The 24,037-nt window shown below is 39.1% G+C and overlaps 1 protein-coding gene across 2 annotated transcripts in view; it reads right to left on the minus strand.

Annotated features, from left to right (window-relative positions):
• Positions 1 to 24,037, minus strand: part of LOC142102377 (sodium- and chloride-dependent neutral and basic amino acid transporter B(0+)-like) — a 45,997-nt gene that overhangs the window by 17,587 nt on the left and 4,373 nt on the right. Inside the window, exons 2-11 of one of the 2 annotated variants that reach the window (XM_075187223.1) lie at positions 21,783 to 21,930; positions 18,592 to 18,723; positions 16,285 to 16,446; positions 15,107 to 15,227; positions 11,776 to 11,908; positions 9,991 to 10,131; positions 6,210 to 6,438; positions 5,264 to 5,389; positions 4,263 to 4,375; positions 1,827 to 1,926 (exon numbers count right to left, since the gene is read on the minus strand). In XM_075187223.1, the coding sequence (XP_075043324.1) occupies positions 1,827 to 1,926; positions 4,263 to 4,375; positions 5,264 to 5,389; positions 6,210 to 6,438; positions 9,991 to 10,131; positions 11,776 to 11,908; positions 15,107 to 15,227; positions 16,285 to 16,446; positions 18,592 to 18,723; positions 21,783 to 21,930 (1,405 nt within the window). Of the gene's footprint in view, positions 1 to 1,826; positions 1,927 to 4,262; positions 4,382 to 5,263; positions 5,390 to 6,209; positions 6,439 to 9,990; positions 10,132 to 11,775; positions 11,909 to 15,106; positions 15,228 to 16,284; positions 16,447 to 18,591; positions 18,724 to 21,782; positions 21,931 to 24,037 lie in introns of both variants that reach the window. The other variant, XM_075187222.1, reaches the window with a different exon arrangement.

Here is a 24,037-nt window from a genome sequence, read left to right on the forward strand (position 1 = left end):
TTGGTGTTCGCTCTTTGTGTCAAGTGTCCAATCACTATGTAGGAAGCGCTCTCATTTTCTCTCCCCTCATATCTAGTTAAATATTTAATTTTATTCACTATTAGGAATTTTGAACGTACGAGCAGTTAGCGCCTTTCAATATGGGTCTATATTAGACTCAATCTGCCTTTCGTTAATATCATAGGATGATGAGACGGAATATTGTTTGTTTGTATGATTACCTACATCTGATTTAGATTTCTCCTGCCAACTCATTCTCTATTATAGGAGTAGTGGATAGGATAGGAACCCTCTACATTTTGGATAATCTGGACAATTTATTATCTAGTACAAGAGTAGTGGATGGATAATTATATAAATGATAATATTTCCTACATTATAAAACTCTAATCTATTCAGGATATTAATCCTATACTCTATCCTTAATTCTCCCTATTTATAGTCTATGACATGAGTCATTTCATATGACTATTCCTACATAACAGTGATTATTGAACTCGGATATAGTGTCTTTAATAATTTATCAAGAACATGACCACAGAGTAATTTTGCAGTTGATCTGCAATTTTATACTCACTGTCTACGTCCTGTTTTTATATTTTGCTAGCTCTTTTGTTATAAGGATGTTTATTTTTAATGGAAATTAATAAAATACATAAATTTTATTCAGTCAATGTCTACCAATCCATACATCCTTGAGTGCCCCTTTTAGTCACCCTCTTTTTCTCTTTTCAGTATTTGAATACTTCTAACTACAGTAAACAACCTTGGGAGAGTGCTCAAACCATGAGCTGAACCATTCTTAGGTTACAAGAAGATTTCAGCATCTCTAGCACCCGCAGACCCACAGTCCACTTACACATATACGTGGCAGTATATATATCTTACAGCTATAGACCAAGTGATGGTTTTGACAACAATTGGCCATGAGGGTTTAGCATCCAGTGCCATAAAGGGAGGCTGTGAGCTGCCAGCTACCAACTTCTTCTGGACTGGATGGTCCAACCTCATACAACCTCCAGAGGGTAAATAGGCATTTTTTACTATAAGATCACAAACTGTTTCTAGTAATCCTTCAAGTAATGTTTGAAAGAATAACAAAAATGCTTGGAGCATGAAATTTGATAGACAAAAGACAGGTAAGTATACTGTGGATATGCACAGGCTTTTCCTGAAAATGATTTATTAATATACTAATGTGCAGATGGATTGAAGCTGCAATGCACCAAGGTCTGCAGACACTACACCAACCATGATGTGCTTATATGCATCTGTCCATCAGTAATATGTCCCTAGAAATTATATTCAAATGTTACCAACTGCTTATGACATTGGAAGAGGTTGTACATTACTCTACCCCTCTCCTATAGTAACTACTCTTGGTAAACCAAGTCTATAGATCCATCTTAATCATGTAAACGGGAGTGAAAGCAAAGGAATCTATGTACTAAGTCAAATGTAGAGGAAAGGGTGGTGCAGTTCCATTGTTTCTTACATATTTGTCTTAGTATATAGACTAAAGTTCTTGCGCTGGAGGGAGGAGTCCGGTTGGAGTTAGTGCATGGACACTTGGTAATTAGATTAATCCTTACCATGGGGCATATGCACATCTCTCTCCCATCTTCTGGGTGCCTACTCTGCTCCATGTGCCAGACTTCTCTACAATCTCAGAGGTGGGGTAAATGTAGAGCAGAGATGTGTTGCACACAAGCAACTTCTGTGGCAGTTTCCAGTTTTATTACACCCATCTCACATATGAAAGAGATACTTTAAAAATATTTTAAAAAAAATATGAAAAAAAGGCATTTTTATTGCTTGGTACATACCGTAAATCCAGATTACTGCTATCAACTCCAAAAGTGCAACAAATAAAATAGCCCATCCCCCACAGAAGGTATCATTTAGAATTACCCAGTAGATTCCTGCCTGCAGGGAGCAAAAAAAAAGGTGAGCAATATAAAACAGACATTGGAATATATGTTAAATATATAAAAAAAACTGGCAAGAATGGTGAGACAATTGCGCAGTAGGTGTAATCTGGGGCATATATATATATATAAATATTTTATATATATATATATATATATATATATATATATATATATATATATATAAAGAGAGAGAGACAGAGAGAGAGACAGAGATTTATATATAGTATATATATTTGTCTAATTTCACCCAGTGTACGGATGTCTGACCCGTCCTTGACACTTATATTGCTGAATTAATTAAAGGGGATGGACTACCCCAAACTGGAATTGTGGATTGACATATTTAGTTGATAACGTTATGACGCTCATTCTGTGTTCTTAATGTCATTGTGGCGCCCCCACACACAGTGAGCTTCTTACCTGTGAAGCTGTCAGCTGCTGAAATTCCATGACTATGAGACATGGGAGTGCGGCTCTTGTTTATGATGTCATAGAAGCAGAGTTGTTTTGGACGTGGCACCTGGGGGAGCGCTTAGGGTTCCCATGGAGCTTCCAGAACTCTGCAGCCAATCGATGACCACATACAGTATGCATAAAATCTTTTTTCACCAACATTGTTTTCCACCACAATTTAAATAGATCTTACTATTTTTGGAGGCCCATATGTGTCAATTTAGAAGCAATATGAGGGCAATGTGATCTAAATTGGCCAGTGTAATCAATACATTTATGGACAGTTTAATTTTCTCTCTTTGGAACAAGAATTATTGAGACTAAGCACACTTTGTCTAATGCAAATTAAACAAGAATGCCACAAGCAGGTCGTCCTTTTGTGACTATTACTCATGATTATTCAGGGCACAAATAAGACTAAACAAAGCAGTATTTTAGGTGAACAATGGTAAAGTTTAATTTAACAAAATGGGTGTTTCTAAAGTGGATGGAGGTTGGACTTTGTGTTGGTTTCCGCCATCCCGCATACCTAGACACACTTCTAGATCACAGAGGTGTTTCCTGAGAGTGAAGAGCAGGTGTGCACATTGAAGTGTGCAGGTCTGACTATTCAGACTCCCTAGTGTAAAACTAAGGCGTTCTATGGCGCGCGCCCAGTGATTAACCTTATGACAAATGCATGATTATTTTACATTAAGTTAAAACTATCATTAACATATATATATTTAAGCCTGTAATGTCAACTTAGATAAGAGTACCTGTCACCCACAGACCAAGAACATCTGTTGTAGAATACCGCAACTGATGTACTCTACCACTGACGCTCAATTGTCTAAATGAAAGGTGCTCCAGCTGTACATTAAACAGATATATGAATGAGCACCGCATAAATAAACATACGCACAATCAGCACCACCCAATCTAGCGCTTTAAAAACCCAGTAAATTTGGCATTGACTGAAATGGCTTTATCCAGAATTCTGTTCTCCTTTAGCAATATTTGCATATTGCTTCTAGGAAGTGTAGCCTGGAAATACATTTAACTCTTCTTGCTGTTTTAGTCGAGATCATCTCTGCGGTGCATCTTAACCTGCATTGAGAAGTGCAAACAAGGATGAAATAGACTGTCTGTTGGTGGATGCTCAGTGTGAGTGCAAGCCTGTATCAAATACAGAGTGATTTACATACAGTGCAGTTAATTATGTTCATCACGTTGGTAGCCAAAACTAGAGCGTCTGTTATTATAGAAATCTCTGTGTAATAGTGTCTGTATTTGCTGAAATTAAAAAAGGAAAAAATAATTCATAATGTGCCTATTACTAGATGTACCCAGCGCTTAAGCGAGTATGGATGACGCATTTACCATAGAGTTCACTGATCCCTATAGCATCAGGTTTCTAAGTGGCATCTACTGTGAGGTGAACACATCTAACTGCATAAAACTCTGTGTAAGAGCCCTTAGGCTTCTTGCTGTTTTAGTTAGGCTTTCAATATACCCCTGTTTTAATTAAATTTACTGCTTTATTATTATTTTAATTACATTTATTGCTTTATTGTCGTTTTAATTACATGTATTGCTTTATTATTTTAGCTTCATAAGTAGACAACCTCTGGTTCTACAGCTGTTGTAGAACTACATATTCCAACAAACCTTGCCCTCATGACATGTTGGGACTTGTAGTTCCACAATAGCTGGAGAGCCACAAGTTGTCTAACCTGAAGTTACAGCAATAGCGTCTTCTGTAGGCTGTAAAGAAATACAATGATAAAGCAGGAGATTCATAAAATGTAAGCAGATTATTTTACTTTAATACATTCAATGATAGCTTTATCAATACAGTTATTAACAGTGCCTGGGGCATTTAAGACATTATTTTACCTGGGTGACACATGGAAGTCCAAGGAGAAATAACACGACGCATAGTGCTGCAGTAATTTGAATCCTCCTTTTTTTCATTGCTTTTGGAAATGCATCCTGTATTGTTGTTGTAACTGTTTCTTAAGAAATAAAAGAGAAAAGCTATTTTACTTGTTGAAAATCATAAAAATACTTCTACTTACACACAACCATTTGCAAGAGCCCCTATGTTTTTCAGCTCTGGGGTTGTTGAGGGAATAGGGGCTCACATTATTGTTTGCCCCCATATACTAAAAATAGTCAACTCAGTACAAAGTAGCACTAGGCTGTGAGTTTCCCCAAAATCATGGTAACAAGCTCAGGTTGACTGGTGCAAGGTTCTGTGGATCTCAGGATGGTTAATGCAAGGTTCTGTGGAACACAGGTAACCTAGAAAGATGGAATGATTGATACCACTTGTTTCCCTAGTGACCACTACTATATGTTGACAAGGAAAATCCCGTACACTTTTCAGTGCTGGGGCTGGTTGTAGTATGCAGGAGGAAGAGGTCACCCAGTTCTGTTTGTCCTATCTATTAGAGGAATAAGCTCAGCACTGAATTGCCCAAGGGTTGGCACATGTGATTTTGGGGACCGCATGATATGAGTTGCCCATACTTATGGCACATGGCAAGTGAGTGATGGGAATGTCTAGTAGAGACAATGAGCCTAGCTCTGACCAACCTGTGGTCTGGTCACATTGAGTAGGGAACACCATGTATTTCAGACCTCCACTAAATCTTGGCATCCAGAACAACTATTGTTTGGGGTTCAACTCGGCTAAAAGTAATCAGCGCCACACAGTCCATATTTGTCAATGTTTTCAGCTTACCAATTGTATCACACTGTGAGTCAAGTCCAAAAAGTGGAATCATTGAAATCAATAGATTTCATTCTTATATCATGATTTTTGAAGCCAGTGGGCCTTACACTGATAAAAATACATTGATACAGAAGAGACTTGCAAGTTGAGTTCGGCTTACCTATTAGTGCAAATTGTGAGTCAAGTCCTAAAGTCAGCAGCATGCAGAAGAATAGAATAGACCAGAGTGGAGATACTGGCAGTTTTGTTAAAGCATCAGGATAAGCAATAAATGCCAGTCCAAATCCTACAAAACAATGTTTCATTGTTAGTTTCATCATATTTATAATACATACCATTGTTTAATATTCAGAGTGAAGACATACATTCCATGATCAACAAGAAAGAAGACCACTGTTTGAAGGAAGACTTAAGTCAAGATCAATATTTCAGTAAAAACATTCTTTCTAATAGGTGGGCTAGTTTTATTTGTTTACCCCGGCCCTTGCACAACAGCTTTTCTGGAGTGTGTATTCCATATATGGTAGGTCTGGTGCCACTTGGTAGTTTATAAAATCTGAGTTGAAGCTTTCATCATTAGGGTCTTAAGACTGTCCTCACTCTGATGCTCTTAAAGATCTACATATGATGTCACCTTCTGTCTGCGGTTTCTCTGGTCAGCTAGAGGCTTTAGGCATCAATCAAGCTACAGGGATGGGCAGAGTGAACTCCTTATATATCGGCGCAAGTTTAAAAATGTTAATGGCCCCTTATTGGCCACATACACACCATGAAACCTCGGTGTAGAAAATAGCAGCTAGGCAAGGGATAGGACCCAAGCCAGGCGGAGGAAGCATTAGCTGAATTTTTTTACTATGATGGTCTTTCAAAATGTAATGAAGCATATTATAAGAGTATTAAAATAAAAGAGAGCCATGTGCGAACAATTGTTGCCATTTTCTCTTTCAGCTTATATGAAAACCACTTGGGACCCAGCCTTAAAAGGATGATCAAGTTAAAAATTTGTTACCAAATGCTTACTAAAGGATGAATATTTCAGGGGACTGGTGCAGGTAGCAGTTTCTTATAGCTTTAGAACACCCTGATATACAATAATAATGTGTTACCTTCATTCACGACTTCGGAAACCTTTTTCCCTGACACCAATGCCATGTGTCCAAGGATGGAGAAGATAGTGAATCCCGCAAGGATACTGGTCATGCAATTCACAAGGCAAACCACAATGGAATCCCAATAACAATTGTTGTGGAACTTGTTGTAGGATGAAAGAGCAATCAGTCCTCCCCAACCCGTGGATAGAGAATAAAATATTTGGGTAGCAGCATCTCTCCAGACCTGTAAGAAGAAGTGGTTGGGTCTAGGCAATATGTAGTCAAGAATTATTTAAATTGGTCTTTCCTCTTTTTTGCTTTTGACACAGCAATGGAAGATGTTTAGAAGCTATAAAGAGATTCTGGTGCAGTGCACATGGCTGTCTTACCAAAGCAGGTGACAGAGCAGGTACAGGTGAAAGCAGATCAAGCTCCACTTTACTCTACTCCATCATCCACCTTGCTAAAACAGACAGGTGCACTACATTGGCATCTCCAGATTAATTATCTTTTTTTGTGCATCTGCCTCTCCTCAGTTCACTTTTCAAAAACAGAACAAAAACAGAATAGATCACTATAAGGATTGCACTGTCAATACTCTTAGTATCAACTTCAAAATCTAGTCAGACTCTAAGTGCACCATACTCCATTTTTTGTCCATCGAGCATTCAATGTCAGTCCAGTGTGCACTAACAATATGGTCTTCATAGTGATCTCTAGTTTTCTTCAAATCTAATGCATATATGGAAATACACCACAGTGGCTTCACAACTGCAAAAAAGTACATATCCTTATAACATCTCCTTGTATGTACATTTTATTTTGCATTCTGATTTTGTAACATATTGGTGAGTGGAATGCCAGGTAGTAGAGGGGTTGAGGTAGAACAAATAGAATATGATGGAGAATGGATAAGAGTTTGGTTGCCTCTTGGATAAGGGATATTCAAGCGATTATTCAAAAGTGGAACTGACAGGACTGCAAATGTGTTCTACTGTGTGGTGTGTTTCGAGTGGCCAAATTCTACCGCAAAACATACTCTGTTAGCAATCAATTCAGGTTCATATTATATGTCCATAAGTACAGATACAGAAATAACTGTGATATTCAAAGTGCCATCTTCTTCCCCCTTGATCAAATTGGTATATGAAATTGGTTACATTTGATCAGCATTCAAAACTGACATTGTCTTTTAAATCAGACTAGTTTTTTAGGGGGAGATTCAATTGCCGACTATGTAGGCTGCAGACATCGCACTGCGCACATTGCCGGTATTTACGGTAGTATTTACTACTAATTTTTCCTCGCACCCCAAAAATGAGCGAAGATTTCAGCCATATCATCAGTGCAAGGTGTCACCACGGACGTTCCGGAGACACCTCAAATTGAATCTCCCCTTAGAATGCTGTTTTGGGATTGCTGTTGCTTAATTGTTGTTGACCTATACTTGAATCTGACCTTGCTATTGGCTTCCGATTTGATGCTGCATCCACCAGTCTGTTTTTACAATTGTCTTGAGTTTTACCTTAACTTTATTCCATGAACTTAGAGCTTATTTTATCCCTGTGGTTACCCTGTATCTCCCTGACAACTCTGACTGGTGCATAGACTGGGGAACAACTAAATACTGGTAAGCACAACTCACCTTAAGGTTAAAGGGGTGAAGAGCACAATGGTCTCATCACTGGTATTTATCAACATAGAATTGTTTATAAACTACTAATAACATTGTCACAGATGTGACAATGTTATTAGTGGTTCTTTTACGTTAAGGATGTTTCATTTTAAGTTTAATGGTCATTAATGGGTAATTAGTTGTAATGTGACTTGGTTTTACCCTTGTCCTATCATAAAGTACTATGCCCCAATTCTAAATGATTCTGTTTACCCAGATGTCCTTTGATATTAAGCTGGTCACACACACATGGCCGCTTTGGTAACAGCAGCTGCCAACACAGCTTTTGTTATCATGGGGGACAAGTGTCCAGCCCCGAGCATGATGCAGAAGAAAATTACAAGGCACACAGCTACTCCGAATCGGCAAGTAACCACAGTAGTGTCCATTAAGCACAAGAGCAAAAGTCTTTTCCAGAACAACAAAAGGAAGGTAGGAAGTTAAATGGTGAAGAACAGTCATGGTTGCCAGCAGCTGACTGACTTGACATTTCTACCGTGACTGGTTCATCTTTCATGTCTCCACCTCCCACGGTCTCTCCTCTTTCCAACCATACCACACCAAGATAGATGCACAGAAATTCCTGTTACCAGTTGCCAATGGCTGCTTTAATATTGGTAGCTGATAATGCTTCTGTTTTACAGTAGCCAAACATACGCTACAATTGTTATACCACTACCTTGTGTATCAATTGTTCCCCGCATCTCTTAATTTCTAAACTCATTTGCATCATGATCTCCTCAATGTACAGTGCTGTACATTGTAATGTTGGCACTTTATAAATAAAGGATACTCATACTATTAATAATAGTAATATAAATAATATTATCACTACCAATATTACCATGTATTGCCCCCAAACTGGAACAATACCAATTAATACCAGTTAATAATCCATTCACAATTGATTACGATCATCATTGGAAATTGCAACTGTGTCTCCCCTTCCCTGGGCCTACACAATGTGAGAAACTAACTGGGGCAGTACAGAGCTTTGTGTATAATTAATCTTTAGATCACAAACTTACTATCAGGGATTTGTCATTGGAGTCTAGTACCACCTCCTAGATGAAATGTGTTCTAGGAGGAGGAGAGTCAGATCCTGGGGAAATAGTTCAGCAGCATCAAACTCCAGAGCTCACTGAACGATGCTGCTGTACTTGGCTACCTAAACTACCAGACGGCAGGGCTCCTTCTGGAGGACCTCTGTCACCACTTCTCTCAGCCTACACAGCTGGGCTGTCCCCTACCAAACTAGACAACCAGGTGAGTGTATAATATCTATATTGATGGATGCATGCTAGGTGACACTAGTTTGCCACCTGATCAGGCCCTGGAGTTTTGGCTCCTATCTTATAGGATTAAAAAGATATGTGACCACACCTGTCTGCAGCTCAGTAAGGAGGAGTGTGTCCTGCAGGCAGACAAGAGGTCTGGCCCAGGACACTGAAATCCACCAAACCCAGGCTCACTGAGGAGCTGAGTGAGCCCAGTGAGGCCATTGTGTATCCTTCAAGAGACAGGAGGTCTGAGAAGACAGCTCAGAAACCAGCTGAGGAGACAGTTCAGAGCAGAGGGCTCACAAGACAGTGGAATGAGGGGCCATTGTGTGTCCTACCAAACACAAAAAAGGAACAGCGCTAAAATACCATAGTCAATGATAATAAAAAATATATATAAAAATATATATAAAAAAAAGCCATAGTGTGTCCTGCCAGAGGTGGGGAGGCCTGAAGAGAGAGAGAAAGTGACTGGAGGAGGAGGGGAAATTCAAGGACTGTGTATTTGTGTGTGCAGCCACTAAGGAAAGCGGTAAGCGGACAAGCTGCACACTGATTAGAGAGCGGCCGAGAAGTAAGGTATCCCGTTAGTCTTATTAAGGAAAATGCTTTTCTCTCTCTGGTTTTATTCAATTCCTGCATGTCTTCTCTTTCTCTGACCACCATTATCTTCTGAACCACTGCTGCATCCAGAATCCGCAGGATGCTTCTATTAAACTAGATCTAGAATTATTCTAGAATTTTCCAATGACAGTAGTATAAATTGCATCAATATCTTTCTGCAAGAAAAATAAAATAAATACATAAATAGAAAGTATAAATGTAACAGTAAAATACTCACTTCACCATCCCTGAGTTTTGCAATGTCAGACTGCTGACCAATATAATATTCAATGCCATCTATTGCTCCATCCAAAGTAACTCCTCTGACAAGAAGGATAATTAGGACAACATACGGAAACAACGCTGTGAAGTACACCACCTAATTAGGGAACCGAGAGGCAATAATTACTAGTATACTCTGATTACACAAGATACGGCTAATGTAAAGCATCATAAATTGTTGAAAGTAAATTACAATTATATATTAGGCAACTGTATGCTGATAGGCTAGAACAATATCTATAATATAAATGTCTAGTGGCGTGTGTTAGTCTGTCTGTGTGTGTGTGTGTGGAAAAAATAAAACCAAGCTGCAGTGCCACCTGCTGGGCGGAGTTATACACTGACCTACTAAATTCTTCGTGTGTGTGGAAAAAACAACTCAGAAAGGGCTGAAATTTGGTATACTAAGATGTTTTTAATTTGTTAATTTAATTTGTTAATTGTTAAAAGTGTTTATAAAGATTTAAAAAAAAATATATATATATTTCTTGAAGGAGAAGTGACAGCTGGGAGTGGTTGGTGGTTGCCGGGGGTGACAGTGGGGAGTGGTTGGTGGTTGCCGGGGGTGACAGAGCGAGAGGAGTGTGATACTCAGGACCGCTGAGAGAGATCCCTGTGTCTGGATAGACATCTGGATAGATGTGGCGATGAAAATAAAGGATGAGGTGATGGAGAAGAATGATGAGGTGGTGATATGTGGACAAAACCATGTTAAAAAAGTATCATGCACGGGTTAACTTGTTTTAACATAATATCCTAACATGGAGCCAACTTAAGTGTAAGACTTATGTTTTTAATGCTTGAAGATTGCAAGTGATCAGTTTTAATTTCAATCATTTGCACCTCTCCACCTTGCTGATCCTAAGCTTGCCCTTTTTAAAGTTTACAGTCGTTTATATCGTCTTTATTAGAACAATTCTTACTTTATTGTTTAATATAATTTATTAATGTACTTTGGCCATATTGTACTTATTATGTTGTATCTTGTGGTAAATATGAAAAAAACCTGTGTTTGACTTTGCAACTATGTGGATTCCCCTAGTATTGCATTATTTTGTTCCACTTTTTATTGGTATACTGTACTCTTATATAGCTAATAGCCAGATTTTTGGTGGGATTATCCTAACTTTCAGACACTGACAGGAGTATGGCCTATCTAAGTGAGTGTGTCTCTTTGAGAACATTGACATTGCTTTTAACCCTGGGTGGAGTTTGGACAGACCGAGGTAGAATTTGGGTGGGTTGGGGGAGAGGTTTATATTGTGTCAATTTTGCTTTCTGAAATGTTTGGAAGTATGTACTCTTGGATTATATAAAAAAAATCTATGATAGCTTTGTGTTTCTGTAATAATTCCCCTCCTCAAACTAGGAAAACATAAAGTCCCCCAGGTTCAGGAGAATCGTACCCCTACAGGCATCTGCATTTCCATGATGCTGTCTAACTCAGACAGGAATCTGAAAGGATTATCAAGGAGCTGTAGGTGCTTGTAGTGGTGAGTTTCTCTTAAATCACAGGGGTCTTGGGCATAGGATCTCCATCGTACTAATAGAGGGTGGCGGTTTATTGCAGAAAGAAGCATATTGCATAGACTTCTGTATTAAATACATTTAATTTGAGAGATTTTACAGTTGTTTCAATTCTAATTGATTACATTAAAAAAAAGTTAGAGAATCATGTAGAAATAACTTACATATAGTTACATATTAGATGCATTGTATTGCTTAATGGGATTCCATTTACCTTTCCGGTGGACTTTATTCCTTTAACTAATGAAGCTACAGTTATAATCCATGCTAGCAGTAGACAAAGGGCTAGGTACCACACCACCTGACCTGTCTCATCAATACCACCTGATTGCCTCAGAGTCACTTTCCTGAAAGTATAAAAATAAATAAATATAAAATATTTTAATTAGTCTGACATGTGGAAACTTCAATCACGCACAGTATTTCCATATCCTCCAAGACAATGGATAACTTTAAATACATATATACCAAAAATTCCCTTGTGCAGGGATTTAAATGCAGTGAAAGACCAAGTCTGTGTCTAACCATTGTGTAAGATGAGAACATTTCCCACAATGCTGTCACTTTCAACCCATTCATATTTAGTAAAAAGTTTTTTAATAGGCATTATTAAGAATAAAGATAAGGCTACTAATGGCATGTCCTGTGGCTTCTCCGGTCCCCTGTGCTTGCAAGGCGAGGACCTATAGATGTCAGGTGCCGTCTCCGTGCTCTCCACAGGCGCCGCAGACAGACACCTTCTCTCCTCAATCCACGTCCTGTTGCCTAGCAGCAGAACTCTATCTCTACTCACCTGTCTGCAGCCAGCATGTCTAAACCGCCTAAATCTCCCTAACCCAATCAGGAGGCACCTTAGAGTACTTAAAGCAGCCTCTGATACATGTCTAGTGCCAGAGTATTGGTTCTAACCAGCTCCAGCATTTAGTTTATATTCCTGTTCCTAACCTCCTGTGTATTTGACCCCTTGGCTTGTTTGACCTCTCTTCCGGATATCCCTTGTACTTCGCTGCCCGCACTGGTATTGACCTTTGGACCGTTCCTGACTACTCTTGCCTATTCTCTGTGGTACCTCGCTTCCTTGGTTTCGACTCGGCCTGTCTGGTTACCCTCTAATCGCTGCACTGGTGACTTCCTGGGAGAACAGCGACCTGCACATCGCACGCAGCAAAGCCCAAACCTCCTTGCGGGGGTCCCTGGTGAACACCGGTGGTGCGTTAGACTCTGCGCCTCTCAGGTTAGTAGCGCTAATACCAGTCAGTGATATTCCTTGTGTAAAAGTGTGACAATAGAGCACTGCTTAAGCCACAATTGTTGTTTGGTTGTCTCTTTCCATCTGCTCATACTCACACATGATATATTTAACTTAAATTGAAAAACTCAGTCGCTCATGTTTACCTGCTTTAAGAAGCCTGTTTGTCAAAACCGCCTACTTTAATCAATCAGTTTTTAAACAAATATATTGGAGAGCATATAAAAATTGTTCTGACAACACAAGCAACTGAATCCCCAAAATCAGATCATTATTGATTATGCCTGTAAATGCAGCTGGTGAATGGCAGATACTGACCTGTTTGTGTTAATAGACCTCAACGGAAAATGGAAATGACTGGAACTTTCTAAGAGTGATCCTTGGGGTGAATGTCAAAATTAGCCCATTTGGCCAAATTTGTACATAAAGACTATACAAATGCTCTATATGTGTGTTTCTACTGGATTTTAGACAGCAAAGGTTAGTTATACTGACTCTATGTATTCATCAGAATGCAGAGATATGAGTCCATACTCCTCCCTGCCCAACTGTCCAATTTTTTGACAGACCAATGCTTGCTCTTGCAGAGAAGAGGCATGACTTTCCAAATGAGGATTGTAGCTATGGCTTAATGAAGGCATGGCTTGCTAATCAGGGCTTTGGCCTTTGCATATTGTGGGTGTGGCTTATTCTGTACCAATTTTCCAGACTTTGGAGTTTATGGTACTACAGCTATCCAGGACTGAATTTACAACATTAAGTCATGTGGGTTCAAAATGACTGTCCTCACAAGTTATGGCATATCTATTACCATTGCTATATTTAATTATAACACAAAGGCCCAGTACATATAGCACACCCTAAAGATTAGTCCTGTCACAGACGGAAATAGGGCAGCACCAACATACACAATTCACCTCTATCTCAAGTAACTCACAGACCTCAGATTTACTCACCACCAGTTAGCTCAGCATTATTGTACCTCAGTTAATGTCCGCAACACTATAACTCATTGTGCTACTTCTTCTATACCCAGGGCCGGATTAAGGGAATGGAGGCCCCTGGGCTAAGGGGCCCTCCATTCCCCGCGAGGCCCCCAATGTGAGCCGTCCGCCGCCCCCCACCCCCCGCGAGGACCCCCCCCAAGCACTTACCTGTCAGTGCAGTCCTCCGTCCCGGCGCGCTGTAAGCTCCTTACTGAGGAGATCTCGCGAGAGTTCATGAACTCTCGCGAGATATCCTCAGTAAGGAGCTTACAGCGCGCCGGGATGGAGGACTGCACTGACAGTACTCAGCAGCATCGATCGGGCCGGGGGCGCCCCCGCCCCCGACCGATCAATAATGCTGCTGAGGAGTTTGAAGGGCCCCCTGGATGCCCGAGGCCCCTGGGCTATAGCCCAGTTAGACCTCGGGTTAATCCGGCCCTGTCTATACCACATCTGTAGAGAAAACAGTGAGTGGAGGCAGAGGCAATGGGATGCCAGACTGGCCTTTAAAAACTGAATACATGTCAATACACATACTGCATTGTGAGCATTGCAGATGAAAGCACAAAGCAAGCATCTGAATAAAGTGAATTCATTAAAACTACATTGGAACCCCCAGAATCTGTTCCAGAGCAGCCATTTTGGCTGGGGTTCTATCATTTGTCTCACTGAATAACACTGCAGAGTGGTGTTGTGCACGGACCAATAGAAAACCACTTGGATGGAGCTTACAGCTTCTTATTGGTCCTGCCACTCACACTCATCTCATCAGCCATTGTAGAATGGCGAACGCTAGTAACTCTCACAACTAAGTGGGAGTGCAGGCATTAAGTGTATGTATTTCATGAGCGTCCCATTTTATATTCCTGACAGTGAAACCCTAACTAGCATCTCAGCCAATGTTACATTAAGATAGTCAACAATAGTTTGCATAATTAATTCAGGGCTGTATTTACATTAGAACCTATAGACACTTGACATTCACAGAAAGTTCTGTAACTTTACTGGTCCTAAAAAAGTACAGGATATATTAGCAGATACCGCTCATTTTATTCCACACACTGATAAATCATGTTACAGGTAAAACTTCCCCTCAACCATTTCATGTAACATTTCCACATTTACTTCTACATTCTTTTATTCCTTAAGGCCATTTTTCTTTGACAATGAAATGAAAACCAACTGACATATGTGCTGTGCAAGCAAATTTCCACCTCTTCCCCTCTGCTGCCCCTAGACAGAGGCCTGCTTTGCTTACTGGTAAATCCTGCACTAAATGTGTTCGAATGATGGACCACTCTCATACTCACTCCCAATATTGTTTGCTTGGTAGTTCTGTATCATTGTCAGCAATACATGTGAGATTGTGATCATTCACCCATGATATGTTCATTATCATTGTAGCATTGTCCAAAGTTACATTACAAAGTCCTAGAAAAAAGCAAATATGATATGAAAAATTCTTGGTCAATTCACTAGTATACAAATTTGTCATTTGCCTCCGAATTTACTACATTTTAAAATATGTTGCAAAATATATGCGTTGATATATATATATATATATATATATATATATATATATATATATATATACATACACACACACACACACAGTTAGGGGATCTATTATCCAGATTGCTAAGAGGTCTATGTACTAAGGCAATTGTGGAGGAAGGGGTGGGCACACTATTTCTTCCATATTTTTCTCCTCTCTAACATTTGCATGGCTGTGGGGAGTGTGTCAGGTGGTGGAGTCTGCAAGGAGCTAGGGCATGCACATAGTGTAATGAGATTAATCATCACTCACCATGTGCCGTGTGATCTGCTCTCTTCCCACCTCGTGCACCTCCGCAGAGGTCAGCTCTGCCCCATTTTCGAGTTAAATTAATATAACTGTATGTAATAACCAAATATTGCATAGGGTGTTGCACTGTTCCAAAAGTGGAGCACTGCAGATATATGTGTGTTAGTACATACATAGATTTGTTCTGCAATTTGAAATTATTCTAAATTATATTTTAAAATAACTAATTTCTTGCCCCGTACTCCATTGAATTTCTCTCCTCATCAAATTGTTTATAACAGTGTACTACAGTGATTGTAGTTTGTATTAAGTTCTCATATCTCATCCCATATTTAGATTGTCAGCACTGCTGGGCCCCATAGCAATGGAAAGGTAGGGAGCTGGTGAAGAAGCTGTAACCTCCCGGTCCCGCCAAAAAGCCCCCCCCTCCCCCGGTATGCTCTGAAAAGCATAAAGGGGCCTCAGGACCCCTTCCATGAGCAGCCGGCATATTCAAAGCTCAGAAGAGGATTCTGCTTTGCTGTTTTCAAAGCAAAGCAGTAGTATTATTTTGTACACATATTGTACTGTGTTTATAGTGAGATGCAACTCAACATTTTAAAAATCAAATATTAACATTGCATGTTTAACATGGATGATTATTAATAATAATAATAATAATAATAATAATAATAATAATCAAACCTGATAAGCCATTACGACATTTACTGTCTGCCCATTCAAAGCACTCAGACCACGGCAGATAACTGGTGAATGAGGCAAATAAGTAATATAGGCTATAGGCAACGATAACATTATAGTAAATGGAAACCAGTCCTGATATAAGAACCATTGTAAAACCAAGACCTGCAATTGAAACAAAAAGAATGCAGTCATAAATCACTGACATTTACAATGGATTCTATTAAAAGACCACTGTGATGAAACAAGTTTGATAACACCTTAACCAGTCTGCCCCTTGTTTCTCATAATATGTGGATTATAACATGTACTTTTCTCTTACATCCTATTGGGGGACACTGCAAAATATAGGGGTGTAACTGGTGGTCCCGGGAGTCAGGCACTTAAACAGTTAAATCTGTGAGTGTAGCTCCACCCCTGCTATGCCCCTCCCACAGTTAAGATCCTTAATGAATCAGGCCCCTAGTTATCTTTTATTTAGTACATTCTACAAAATGATAGCTAGAATCTGATTGGTTGCTATAGGCAACATTTCCACTTTTTCAAACCCGCAGTTTAGTAACTATACCCCTCAGTCTGTGTCTGCACCTGCGGAGGAACCTGCTTGACTGCGTCCTTTGACATCGACCTTAGCAGACCTCAGTAGGGTAATATCACACCGTGAGGAAGGTCAGTCTTCCGCTTCTAATTCTGCATCACAGTGAGGCTCACAATCTGGACAGGCCTCTACAGAGATGTTCCAGGTAGAATTCTCATTGGCCCAAACTCTAGCGGTCTCGTCCCAGAGTTTGGTTTAAAGCCTCTTTCTCACTGAAACGCCTTTTGAGTGGTGCTAGAAAACCATCTCATAAGCGTCATATATCACATGAGATTAGGGTAGCAGATTCTACTTCAGAAATCTCATCGGACGAGGAAGGAGAACTTAATAAACATTTTGGTGATGAGAATTCAGTTATTCTGGATGACACATCAACGTTTCTAGGAATTGAGGATTTGGTACTGGGAGTTAGACAAACGTTAGGTCTTGCCAACCCGGAGGTTTCATGTGCTGCTTGTTTCTTGCTTTTTAAAAGATAGATGAAACAGCTAATTGCCTTTCCTCCTTTGATCTGTCTGTGGTCTGTTGTCTGTTTTTATTATAGTATATGTGTAAACAGTGGGACAAATGCTGTAGCTTTAATTAATTGCTTCCCCTTTAATTATGGCTAGAGGTGGACACATTTGGACCTCAAACGTAAGTAAGAAAGGGCGTATTTATGTATTTTTGTTCAGTGAGGAACATCTCGAGATGTGTTCAGCTTTAAAACAGCAATATTTTCTCTTAAAGACAGTCACTTTGCTCAGGGTCTAAATGTATCAAGCTATAACTTTCTGGCGGGTTTGAAATGTGGAGATATTGCCTATAGCAACCAATCACATTCTAGCTATCATTTTGTAGAATGTACTAAATAAATGATAACTAGAATCTGATTGGGTGCTATAGGCAACATCTCCACTGATCAAACTCGTCGGAAACTCGCAGCTTGATACATTTACCCCCAGGTGTACAACTGTGTACTTACGGCGCACGAAGTTTAGAGAGCGTAAAATATTGGCTTCATAGTGTTAGAAGAAAATACTACAATCGCATTACCTTGCGCTACTCTTTCTCCACAGTGTCCCTACACTTTTGTTTGGTCTAAGTATACACACTTGCTATGCCTGGTGTTACTAGTTTTGAGCTTGGAGCATCTTGAGATATGTCCAACTCAATATATATATATATATATATATATATATATATATATATATATATATATATATATATATATATGTAAATATGCTTCTTTACCTCTGTCCGTTCTGAGATCATGTACGTACAACTCTAAATGAGCGCCATTTTTTAGATGTAAGTTTGCTGGTGATAGTGAATTATAGCAGGGAAAGTAAAGATTCTTCTCCGTGGTTTTTGCACTGACTGTAATAGACAACAGGCTACAATTTTGAAAAGTTTCCTCAAATCATTTAAGAGAGTATTCTGTATCTTCTCATATATGCTATCATGCAGGTTGATCAAAGTATGGTAAGTATACTACTTAGATAGTGGTATTCAAGAAGCATGAAACTAGCCACATGTGGTAAATGGACTATTATATTGTCACAAATAAGGTCGAGACAAACATATTTGTGTCTGACATTCTGACACCACCGAACCATTGTATACCTCCACTGGACCATAGGAGATAAGGGGATTTCATATTTTCTCTAGCATCTAGCTTGGGATTTCAGGTGGACAAGCTGATTTAGACCATAAACTATTGTTAAGCTAACCTTGAAAGAGTGGCACAATCCTCCAAACTTCAATGGGACCTGTACTGGCAAACTGTCCAAGTGAACACTCCAGAAAGAACAAGGGTAAGCCAGCCAGCGCCAACATAATTGCATACGGGATTAGGAATGCACCTGAAAAATATAGAACAATTATTTTACCTTCTTAAATGCAAATTATTTTTTCTACACAAATATATGTGGCATATACAAAACTCTAATATAGCTATAATATAAACTATATATTACTGTATTCCCATAATTGCACATTCTTGGAATGTCCTTTGTCTGTAAATGAATACTGTGGGCCTGATACAGAGTGAGACGTACGCCCATTTGCGTAGTGTATCTTTCTGTTTCCTCACTCTGCGCATGCTCTTAGGGTGGACATACGCTCCTGCAGCTATTCAGACCTGTGATTTTTTTTGGCACTCACAACTCCTTAGACCTGAAGAGGCATAATGGGGAAGGAAAGGGGTGTTCTAATGTAGGCAATGAATGAACAGTAATGGTGAGTTTGAGCAATTGTGTTCAGATTCAGTTTGGGACGTTTATTTGTGGGTGATCAGGGGCAGGTTTAAGTAGCCGATAATAATGAAGATCACCCGAACAGTCAAACTGCTTGTAATTAGAGGTTTGCAAATGATTTGCAGATGCTGACTGAGACTTTAATAGTCGCTCGGCCATAGATTAGGATTTGCCAAACATATTTTAGGAAAGATAGGAAAATATTTTTTTTTGTACACATGCTGGGAAGTTGTTGTGTTTACTCAAGCTTAAATGATGCCTCGTAGCAATTATGTTAGTAACATATAAAAAGAACCAGGCTCATTGTCATTGGTAAAGCTTGAAAAACTGGAAATATAGACTGCTAAAAGTAGGAGAGGGCGATCAGCAGAAGGATTTAGCACTGTAATAATTAAATCCAATCAAGGTGATTAGGGAGGGACTGCCTTTAGTTGTAACTTAATTACAGGTTATTCCGCAAGGAGGATAATAAAAATATTATTACAACAGCAGGTGCATTCTATTTGACTAATTAATAGCCACAGATATTTTATGTGGGAATAATTTGAGGCGATGATTTAGTCTGTAAATGTATTGTGGGTACACAAAGAAAGTTTAGTGAACTGTTAGGGAAGGTGAATGCAGGCTATATGGCTTGTGTAAAGTTGGATGTACATGCTGTTTTTGCATAACATTTCTGTACTGACATGCGTACAAAAATATGTACTCTTGCATCCATAAGCAGACTTCTTACACTTACGACTCCTTACTATACCCTTAATAGCGAATCCCTTCTAAAGCGCTGTTCAATATTATTTTGGTATAAATGATATATGCTGTGGGTTTTGGTCCAAAGCCCACATGAGGATCTCATCTATACTTTATGTTAGCATATACACTGTGGCACAAGCACCCTTCCGATGATGCACACATAAACAACTTTTTGCTTTGTACTTTGCTTTTTATAGTCAGGATGGCATAGTAGCTCTAACATAAAGTTCCACACACTTTCTTGTGACCCTAATGCTAAGTTATACAGAGACCAATGCCCTAGTCACCGGCCAACTTGTTCAGCATCGGTCACACTTACATAATGAACAGCTCAGGCTTAAATACTTTACACTCCTCCTACAGCCCTAGCTTAATGGACACTCCTACCTTGTCTTGATAAAGGAGTTCTCTTCAGATGCTCTGCTTGACTAGCCTCACTGCAGACACACTCTGTCAGCTGCGATTAGTTGTGAAAAAAGGTAACTCCAAATTATTATAAAATGTGTAAGTTAAATCACTCCATACTATTATTTTGCCACACATACAGTATGTCATCCACCTGTGTATCTCTCTGTCTGCGGCCTCTCAGCTAATTACCTAACTCCTCTCTAAGAGTCCTGCGGAAAACCAGTCTTTTTGTTACAATATAAAGACCAAAAGCACAATATGAACGTATCTATATCAACATTAGGGTGTTAGAGGGTAGACAAAAATGGCAGCAGGAAAAGCAGAAACATAGGGAGTGGTTGCAGGCTGACACTGACAAACAAATGGCACATCTCGAACTAAACTTATTTGAACTTGGTGAGAAGGCTGGTAGATGGCTATACAGGATTGACATAGAGATCTTCTCAGCTCCTCCTATAACTACCATTTAACATATAGATCGGGATCTCTTGGTCAGGTCAAGATATTTAAACATTTTTACAAAACATTATGTACCTCAGTGATACACCCCAATGACCTGAATCAGATATGCAACTACTAGATGATACAATTATGCTAGATGAGATTGATTAGGCAGCTAAATCCTCACTTTCCCTTACACCTCTATGGGGTGCAAGGAAAAATGAGTGGAGATTTCTGTCAAATCTCTGCAGCAAGGTGTCTCATGGACGTTTCAGAGACACCTTGTACCTAATTGAATTCCTCCCTAAATATCAAATATTTATCTCTGTTATACATCATAAATTTTTCAATATATATTTGAATTGTATTAGAAACATTTTTCTATAAGTCAACTTGTATTTTATATTTAGTGATGCTTTTAATACTTCTGTTCGTCAAAAAAAACTATAAGGTAGAATCCACTGAAAACATTATCTCTAAATTGTAAGCTCTCACGAGCAGGGCATTCTTGAATTTAGGTCTCACATCCACACCTTTGCAGTCAACCTTGTATGTACTTGTTGTGTTTTTATGTATTATTTTTTAAGGATGATTTGTTCACTGTTGTATCCAGTGACTGGCACTTTACAAACAATGACGATGATGATATTAACTCAGCAAGGAATGCTTCAATCTGCCCAGGTCTTCTCATCAGAAGATGCAAAATATTTGTACCCCCTCCAGATACCACCACATTGGCCTGTAGACCCCATGTTCTTATGCATAAAGCTAGATTCATGTGACATTACCAAACACCATATGCGCTGTGAGCACAAATGTTTGAAGGTTTGTAAGTGGCTTATTATGTAAATAAAACAGGTGTAGGAGATTCCAGAAAATAACTACAATAAACAAAACAATAGAGATTTTTCATTAAATCATTGCAATTGGTAACTTTTTGTATTACTATGATTAATGCAGTTTTAACTTTGTCCAAGGCAGAAAAGACTTTCATGATAGGTTTTCGACAGTACCACATTCATCTCTTCTTAGATTATTTTCCATACTCAATTCCAAGGTCTACTTACCCCCACCATGTTTGAAAGCAAGGTATGGAAATCTCCAAACATTTCCAAGTCCCACTCCATATGCCACCATAGACAATAGATAGTCTGATTTTCTAGACCAGACCTCACGCTCTGGGTCTACATCACTGGCAGTTGCATTTTCAGCATTCTGAAGTCAAAATGAAAATGACATTTATTTTGATTTAACTAAAATATTTATTCATAATATTTCCTACATAGTATTACTTACTTGTAGATACAGTACATGTAAAGAATGTAATATGCTATGTATTCAAAGAGTTCATGAGAAGACACACATTATACAAGTTACGGGAGATTTAAACAGAACCCTAAGAAAAAAATTCTCTCTGCTATATTTCAGACTTCCCAATTTATAATAAGATAATGTGCAAATAATTGTAATTGTTTTTCCTGTTGTCTTATGGTAGAAATAAAAGACATACTAAAACTGTTTCTGATGCATTTTTTTTCTGGTTACTTCACTATTCCTGCCCGAAGTGTGTTATTCACCATCTACAACACCCTGCGTAACTCTGCCATTTTATTTGTGATTGTATACATCTTTGAACAGAGACACTAAATTATTTTGCTTCATTGTAGTTTGTTGTTTTTAACTTCATTTGCTAGTAATAAAATTTCCTTTAAATCTGAGTGTAATATTCGAAAATAATGAAATAATAATCAAAATTGGCCTGGTCATTCCACATGGCTGATCAAGTGAATGTCAGGATGGTTTGTGAATGTGTAGGAGAGACAGTTGTGAGTCAGTACTATGACAATTGTTAGAGCTAGCTCAACGAATGGAGCCACAGCAGAGTGAGAGCGCAAATTACCTAAACTAGACTGGATCTATGTGCTGAAAGCAGGTTTGTGGATAAACAAGCAATAAATGTATATAATCGACTGTCTGTGTTGTCTATTATACATTGTGTCAGGATTCCCAATATAAAAACCACTGAGAGAATGTAAGTGGAATGAAGTGGTTTATTATTACACAATTTACACAGGTTAGGGATGCAATAACTAGTAAGGCATCAAATACAGGTCAGAGTATGGCAGTTATAGCAAGAGTTACTCAGGAAGCATGTGGCACTGGGTGAGTCACAGGTGTCAGGACTGCAGGTTACTTAGGGGGCATGAGGCAATGGATGCATCACAGGTAGGCAGACAGCCAGGAAACTGAATCAGACACAGAGGTGTAAGAACTGCAGACACAGGAGCAAGATATGTCACAGAATGTAGATGATGGATTGCTTGTGGTGCAATAGAATCCAGACACAGGAGCAGGATATGCCCAGACTGCAGATGCTGGATTGTTTGTGGTGTAATAGAATGCAGATACAGGCGCATAGACAGCAAAACCTGCAGCAGTAAAGGCAACAGATGAACTGGCAAGGACTGCTGGGGGAAGGCAGTCTTTATAGGCCAGGGACAGGTGCTAAGCATCCCAGAGTAATGAGCTTAGCTCTGGCAGGTAAGAGAGCAGACCAAGTACAACAGTGGCCCCTTTGGTGAAACAGTGGTATTGCAGGCTGGGTACATATAAAGGCAAAAGTCCAACATAGTTCTTTAGCAGACAGGAGCTGCAGGAGGGAGATCATGACACAATGTTTCATTATTTGCCTGACTTTTCCTCATGTTTCTACCTCCCTTATTTTGCATTGAATAAACGTGTGCATCTAGCCTTTTAAAAAGCCAAATTGAGCTGAGTTTCTAAAACACAGGAAACATTGGGGGAGGAAGCTTGATTTCATATTAAAGACACGTTTGTTCTTACCTATTGCATATTAGCCTTGCGTGGATGCTGAGAGGGCGCTACGAGCGTATTAGCCTAGTGCGGCCTGAACCCTTAAATCAGGCCTGGATTACATTGCTATCATAACATCACATTTTGTTTCAGATATTCATAAATTATATCTGTCTACGAACAAACATTGCTGCAGAGTCTGTTATTTACTGCAAATGCTTTATTAATTTTAATTAATTTGTATACACTACATATCATATCGCGCTAGGGTCACTGTAGCAAGTTCATTTTATTAACGATACTTAATAGCGTACAGGACTGGAATCCAAAATGATAATTACAAGTCTGTGCATAAAAACAAAATACTATAAAATTAACAGTATTTAACTGATAAATATAAGTGACGGCTCAGGCTTTCAGTGACAGCCTTTAGTTGCAGCACTGTGGTCAAGTCCCTTTTAATTGGGTCCCAGCAACCATATCCTGTAAATCAAAGCTTTTTATGTGA

Source organism: Mixophyes fleayi, chromosome 9 (genome assembly GCF_038048845.1).
Source record: "Mixophyes fleayi isolate aMixFle1 chromosome 9, aMixFle1.hap1, whole genome shotgun sequence".
NCBI lineage: Eukaryota > Metazoa > Chordata > Amphibia > Anura > Limnodynastidae > Mixophyes > Mixophyes fleayi.